General features: G+C 34.1%; 1 protein-coding gene across 2 annotated transcripts; it reads right to left on the bottom strand.

Moving 5' to 3' along the window:
* Window positions 1–631: 631 nt before the first annotated feature.
* Window positions 632–6,865, bottom strand: LOC128206096 (uncharacterized). Of its 2 annotated transcripts, XM_052908263.1 has the most exons (3): window positions 6,546–6,865; window positions 4,673–4,894; window positions 632–3,833 (listed from the first exon to the last, which is right to left on the bottom strand). In XM_052908263.1, the coding sequence occupies exons 2-3, from the start codon at window positions 4,871–4,873 to the stop codon at window positions 3,612–3,614; spliced, it is 423 nt and encodes a 140-aa protein (XP_052764223.1). In that variant the 5' UTR covers window positions 4,874–4,894; window positions 6,546–6,865; the 3' UTR covers window positions 632–3,611. The 2 variants fall into 2 exon arrangements, with proteins under 2 accessions (XP_052764223.1, XP_052764222.1); XM_052908262.1 differs by lacking the exon at window positions 6,546–6,865 and having other exon boundaries at window positions 4,673–5,791.
* Between the last annotated feature and the right edge of the window lie 1,017 nt (window positions 6,866–7,882).

Genomic DNA, 7,882 nt, shown 5'->3' with positions numbered 1-7,882 from the left:
AACAATGACTAGATTGGCATAGAATCTGCTTGAAATACTGGTTAGAATGAGATTGTACATACAAGATGGTGTAAAAGTAATACAAGTACAAGGTTTATGTTGTACATTATCAGTTTTGTAAAATAGTATGTCTCGTGTTTCACATAAAACACTGTTTGTAAAACAATTTGCTGCCTGTATGCAATATGGCCTATTTACATCTTGATTAACCTTAAATTTGACCTTTGACTTTGAAGGATGATCTTGGCTTTGATATGTTGCCATTAATTATGTGTACTAACACTAACCCGCGACACTATTAACCCATTATCTGATAAGACACATTTTGATGCATCCGAGAAATGTTAAAAATGGAGCATGTTCTTCTTAAGGAGCAAATGCTCACTTTTTTAAAAAGGTTTTCAAAACTGTTAGAAATTCAATTTTTCTTTTGCAAAGCATTTCAAAAATTTATAACCAAGTGTAGAAAATAATGTCATCATCCAAATATAGCATATCGGGTAATGGGTAAATGATGTACTATGAAAGCAGTTGTATTCCTGTTATATTAATTTAAGGTTAGCAAAAACAAAATTGGCTTGAAAAAATATCTAAGTTGAATGAAACAAAGATAAACAGACAACGATATGTACAGTATAGTAAAAGTTTAGTCATAACATAGAAAGAAATCATAGGCAACATAATAAGCAAATGACATATCAATAGTTTGTAAGATATGTGAAATGACATACACTCAGTCAAAGTTCTAACCGATCACTTCTTAAACTGGATTTTTTTTAAAACTATATTTCTGTCCTGTCTGAAAAATTAGTAATTGTCTCAGCTGATGTAAACTTGGCAAAACTCCTAATCGGTCACTTAGTAAAGTAACTTTCCTGAAAAATGCATAAAGTGTCAACAATATACAGTTCAGTATTCTATTTTTCCCATCTCGTGGCAATATTCTTAGAAAATTTCAACTAAATCGAAGCTTAAACGGCAGAGAAAACACAGTTCATATGTGATTACTCCTAATCCAAAAGTCACAAGGAAAAGAAATTACAATGCAAATTCCATAGGGAATCACATTTTTCATTGATTTTGTATTTTTAAAATCTTTTGACACAGTCTCTGTTTCACATAGAAGGTAATGTTAAAGTTGAACATTTTTTTTAACTTATTAAGCCATTGGTGACTGTGTATCAGTCTCACATGTCATGTAATATCATTTTAAAGTGACAAAGGGTGGTATTTTTATTTTTCTTCCTTTTTACGCTATGTTAGATTTTGTGACTTTTATTATTGATAGTGTTGTCATTTGAGACACTGTATCTTTTTGATGAAGCGTAGTACGTGAACCAAGTTTTCACAGCATGTGTACGAGATAATGGTCTTTTCATAAATCTAATTTGTAATTAAGCTTATTGTACAGGGAAGGGAATATTAGAAGATTACCTAGGTGACCGATTAGGAGTTTTGTTGAGTGTATTCAGCAAAACAACTCTTTAATACAACTACCTGTCTTAGATAGGTAGTGGTCAATTAGGGAAGGTGTCACCAAGAGCATGTAAAAAGAATGCAGACAGCTGTAGCTGGAATTTGGCAAAAGCAAATTCAATTTTTAAAGCCTGGTATAATAAAATGCGAGTATTCCTGTACTCCTTGTATTTAACTAAAGTATATTTAAAACTTAACTACTAGTAGACATGCATATATGGTACATGGACGCCTCCACTCAATTGGTGTGTGAAAATCAAGGTAGAATGTGAACGTCAAGGTCAGAATGATAGTGATACATGACACTTCACAATCCAAAAATGCAACCACAAGCCAAGTTTGGTGATCGTAGGCCATATAGTATAGGAGATATGCGCTGACAAAGATTTAAAAGTAATTCTGCTGATGAATATTCAATCTTTCAAACACGAAAAAAAACCTATATCGTCTGGTAAAAGTAATGACCAAAAACGTTATAGATGAAATCATTTTTAGTAAAAGAGGTAGATTTTTTCCTACAATATGTAATTGAACTAGAACTCTGACCAAGGGAGCTCTACCATTGTATGAAGTAAATATGAAATTCCATCCAGTAGTTTTCAAGTTATGCTCCAGACAAGTAAAAGTACCAAAGGACAATAGCTCCATAATTAGCAAATTAAGAGTTATGGTTCTTGTACACTGCACTTCATCTCATTGAGTTTTAACATTGTATGAAGTATTATGAAATTCCATCCAGTAGTTTCCAAGTTTTGCTCTGGACAAGAAAAAGTAACAAAGGGCAATAACTCTGTAATTAAGCAAATTACTGCACTTCCTATCATTGAACTTTACCATTGTATGATGTTTTATAAAATTCCATACACTAGTTTTCAAGTTATGTTCCGGACTAGACAAAGTAACAAAGGTCAATAACTCCATAATTAGGTAAATTAGAGCTATGGTTTTGTACACTGCATTTCTTCCCATTGAGCTTTACTATTGTATGAAGTTTTATCAAATTCCATTAACTCATTATCTCCTAGAGACACATTATTGCACAATTATTGTGGCTGATGTTTGAAGAAATTGTGAGAAATAGAGCATTTGCTCCTTAGGAGCAAATGCTCTATATCCCATAATGCCTTTAAAACCATTGAGATAAACCGATACTTCAAGCCTTCAAGATTATTTTTGGTTAGCTAAAAATATAAAAATGACGTCGGAATCTAAATATAGCATAGGGGATAATGTGTTAAGAAATACTGAAGTTATGGAAGAAAAACAAAAAACGAATGGACGGACAGACAAACAGGGTGATTACTATAGGGCTCCCACATTGATGTGTGGGGGTCCCTAATTACACCAAAATGAATAAAGTGTGAGGATTTTAATGCCTCATGATTCCCACCCCAGATTGTAAATTAGTTTACGAACCGTTGCGTGCTTTACAATTGGCCAATTAAAAAGTACACAAGAGGTTGATTGGCACATTGCTGCTCTTGTTTCATACTGGTACCTTTAAAGTAAAATTGTGAAACGCGGCTGGTGGTTCACATAATGATTGACAGTTGTGGGCAGGAACTATGAGAAATAAAATTCTCAAATTGAATTCAAATGACTTTTATAATAGGTAAAATACGCCACTTTCACATCAAATAATGCATCAATCTGTCACATCAATGACAGATAGGTAATGTCCTCTAACAGACAAAGATAGATTTTTGTGTGTTTTAAAGTGAATTTTCATCAAGAATATTACTCTAAATAATGAAGATCAAATGTAAAGGTCAACGTCAGAAGGACATGAAACTGATGAAAGTGGAACGCTGCATTCAATATATGCATCCTCACACTAAGTTTGGTAATCCTAGGTGATAACTAGATCCTCGTTCGATTTAGTGAAGATTCCATCCTGTTCTGTGACTAAGCTTGATTCCACACCACCCAGGTCAAGAGCTAGCAAGTTTGGTAATTCTTGGTGATGGAATGATATAACAGGCAACACTATGAATGCTCCAGTGTATGAAAAGTAAACATCTCTAAACTATAAACTATGAACATGATTTTTCACTCATTAAAGGTGACCACAGACTGTCATGCTCCAGTGTATGAAAAGTAAACATCTCTAAACTATAAACTTTGAACATGATTTTTCACTCATTAAAGGTGACCACAGACTGTCCTTTGGCTATGAAATTCAGTGTTTTTGGTAGTTTGGCTGTAATGTCTTCCAACTGACACTGAAAGGCTGCAACTAGCACTTCGTTTGATACATTGAAGATTCCATCCTGTTCTGTGAGTAACTGGGATTCCACATCACCCAGGTCAAGTCCTAGAATGGTGGCCGTCATCTCGGTGTTTGGCATGTCAGTAACCTATATAAATAAAGTAGGGAATAACTCCGTTATTAAGCATAAAGGGGTTATGGTTCTTGTACACTGCACTTCCTTTCATTGAGCTCTACCATTGTATGCAGTATATGAAATTCCATCCGGTAGTTTTCAAGTTATGCACTGGACAAGAAAAAGTAACAAAGGGAAATAACTCTGTCATTAAGCAAACATGGGTTATGGTATTTGTAAACTGTACTTCCTCTTATTGAGCTCTACCATTGTTTAAAACTTTATCAAATATAATCTAGTAGTTGTCATAGTATGCTCTGGCCAAAGTTTACACTATTAAACTATGGAACAAGGGGAGATAACTCTGCAACAAATTGACCAAGCGTTATAACCCTTGCAAAGTGCACAACTTCACATTGCTATCTATCTAAGTTGCAAGTTTCAATCAAATTCCTTCAATTCCTTTAATTCTTTCAAGTAGTTTTTAAGTTAGAGTATGGGACAAATACACTATCGAAATAGTTTGCATGCGTAATTGCCAGGGGTAGTATAAACATTTCATAAATGAAACGCTTGATGTTGATGGGACATCTTTACCTTAACATGGCCGCTAAAAAAAATGAGCGGCTTCCTGAGATGCAATATCATGTTAAATATGAAGTTTGTCAAATGGATGAAAAGTTAATGGCAATTTTACATCTTGAATGTGACCTTGACAAGTGGACCCTCAAAATGTGTGGGTCATTGAGATGCACCTTCATGCTAAAATTCAAGTCTGTGCATTGCAAATAGTTTAGGTAGATCAGAGGATTTGGAAAGGAACTTTTGCTCGAGTACATGTATGTTTGTATGTTCCAAGATATAGCATTTACCTCTATCTTTGTAAATTGTGTTGACCACAGGGATTCCTCATTGTTATATCTCTTGCTGTTGACAACAATATTGGTGATGGCAACAACATCCCCCAACACCACAGGCTCTGCTGCAATGTTGCGCCACAGGCTGACTTTCACCTTCCCAGTACGGTCCTCCACCGTAATGGTCCGCACATTCACCTCTTTGTCATTCACCATTACTGTAGTGGCAACGCTGTCCTGCAAGGAGAAATAACATCGACATCTTTGATGTGGCATAAAGAAGTTTTTGATTGCTTATTTTCAATCATCATCTTTTATGTATGCCAACATTTGTCTGCCTGTAAAGGGGCATTAAATTTGCACACAAAAAAAAACGTTTGTTATTACCCTGTCAAATTGTAACCCTTGCGATGGTAAATAAAAGTGTGTAGTTGAAACACCAATGCGCCCAAAGGGTCTTGTCACAAATAAATTTGACATCTGACCTTGAAGGATGACCTTGACTGTGTTATGTTACAAATGAATATTTGCAACTTAATGAGATACACATGCATGTCAAGTATCAATTCTGTATCTGCAATAATTCAAAAGTTGACCTTTGACATTGAAGGATGACCTTGACCTTCAAATGTTACCACTGAAAATTGGTGGCTCCATCAGGTACACCTACATGCCAAATATGAAGTCACTAGCTGTATTAGTAGAATATATGACAATTAAGCTTTGTGACATTGAACTTTGACCTGCAACACATAATCTTGGATGTGGTTAACATTTCTGTAAAATTTAAAAAATCATTTATTCATGACGGGAGATATGGATCAGACACGAACATGTGTACGGCTAGACAGACACATAGGGCGAATCCTGTTACACTCTATCCAATAAGCTCTATGTATGGGTGATGGTATACTTTGTATAACAATTACGCAATCAAGTGTTCACTTTTATATATATACACTTTGAGAAAACACTTAGAATACACTTTGTGCTCAATACAGTCCAAAGGACTTAGAATCAAAGAAGCTCGACCAATAAAAATGAAAAAGTTAAAATCAAACTATTGATCAAACACTTACTTAACAATTAAAATCTCGTTTCCAATATTCAAACACGTGTGATGTAAACACTCGATGAAAAAAGTCACAAGTGCTTCTCAAATACTTGCTTTACAATATTTTAACAATGTATCCAATATTCCAAACACCTCAAACTATTGATTATCAAACTCTTGATGTAAACAAAATGTTAATTGATTTTTAACCAGTCTTTAATATGTCAATTCAATACATGTCTGTGAGTGTGAACATCAATAAAAAAATCCCAAATGTACGTGTTTGATAATGGTGGTGGGGGCGAATAGCGCAGTAAAATGATAACCTAAATTTAGCATGCGCACTCGAGTAACGTTAAGTAGAAATGCACGGAATACAACATACATATATAACCCGAGATAAACATAAGGCTTGGTTACGAAATTATTCCATGCATGCTAAAATGAACGAAGACGGATCGTTTTTCCGAAGTCGAATTCACGTAATTTGTGCAAAAATGGTTTGTTTAAAAATGCACAGAGAACATCAAACATAAATAACCTACGATAAAAAGAAAACTCAAGTGAATGACAATATATTCAAGTGCATGCAGACGGAACTGCTGATTGTCGATTCGTTGTTGTTGAACGAGGGCCGAGATTTTACAAAATGGCAGGCTCCGGTGTTGTTGAACGATGCCCAGAGTTTTGAAAAATGACTGACTTCGGACGCTTTGTAAATTGTGCAGATATGTCACAAGACAAAAATAACAATGCACTGCTATGATTGTAAAATACTCAACACATACAATAAGAAATTGAAGGAAAAACAATTTGTTATAGTTGGCTACTTACCAGATATAGTTTGTGGTTTGTAGAAGAGTTAGCCCGGATTGAAGCTGGCGACGATTCCTCCGCGATATTTTAGTCGAACATTCAAAATGAATTGTATATAAATCACTTATGATAACAAACGTTTCTCGACGTTAATTTTTTTTAATTTCCATACGTTTATTTTAATGAAATAACAAAATAGCACGCCCGACACTTCACATTCATGGACTACTTTTAGCCGAAGTACCACAGAATTGGGCGGGTTTTGACAAGCTGGCGGGAAATTCAATGGACTACTTTTATTACCCGGTACTGCACAATTTGACAGAGGGGTGAGCGCAAGACTGTGCTAAGTGCATTCTTTATTGCTTCACACTTAACACAGTCTTGCGCTCACCCCTCTGACAATATGTAAAAGCATAAATTACTACGAGACAGGATAAATCATTTTTAATACCTTCATTTGACCAAAATGCAAATAATCGAGTTTCAGACTCGCACAATAAATGATTTATTAAGACACATCACACATAATAATTGAACTATGCATGTGGAAAACATGATAGATATGGAACTTCTTTCAGCGCGGCATTCTACCTGAATCAAGGGGTCCGCGAAAAATAGTGTAACTCTGAAATATGGTATCAAACATGACTCCAGAGAGTTTGCCTAAAGGCAACTCAAAAATCCATGCATTTTTTCTATTACTTTTTTTATATATTCATTTTCTAATTACAGACTTATTCTACAATTATACTTACTATAAACGAAACACTTATGTGATGGAAATATATTGCAGATATTGAAATGTGCTTTAGAAAAATATACCAGTTACTTTTTTTTTAAAATGGAAGTAAACCCCTTAAATCTTTTGGGTTGAAAAAATGAAGTTTTAATAAAAGTTGAATAATGTTCTTATGTTTGACCTCAATGGGCAATTTATTGCATTCATATTTTTCCTTAACTATTATTTTATTTTTATTTTTTTCTGTGTTAGTTTTGTTTAAAGGGATATTGCTTTTGACATGTTATATTAAAAAATTGTTTTATTTACTGTTAATCAGGGATTATACTCATGCATTTGGTCAGGAATGTTTTACTGATGTAAAATCTACATATTTTATGAAATGGATAGTGTTGAAGTTAAATCTCAAATATGAGTATTGAATGTTATTGTTACAAGAATATAATAAATCACCTTAGTGCAATAACTCAATAACTGCATATAGATATAGAAGCAGATAGTGAGTTCTTGCAATAAGGTGACCATATACTCATCTTTTACTTTTTTTTTAAAATGTCTTTAGTATCAGCTGAATGCTCATGTTTTATCCTCATTATAATTATATGCTACCTAG

Source organism: Mya arenaria, chromosome 10 (genome assembly GCF_026914265.1).
Source record: "Mya arenaria isolate MELC-2E11 chromosome 10, ASM2691426v1".
NCBI classification, from domain to species: Eukaryota; Metazoa; Mollusca; class Bivalvia; order Myida; family Myidae; genus Mya; species Mya arenaria.
This window is presented reverse-complemented; position numbering and strand designations above follow the sequence as displayed.

What these genes read in the sequence shown, in the direction of transcription:
- LOC128206096 (XM_052908262.1), bottom strand. Translation starts at nt 4,933, where the DNA reads ATGCCACATCAAAGATGTCGATGTTATTTCTCCTTGCAGGACAGCGTT. An exon ending in CACAATTTACAAAGATAGAG is followed by an intron (nt 3,834 to 4,672) that starts GTAAATGCTATA and finishes TTATTTATATAG; the next exon opens with GTTACTGACATGCCAAACAC.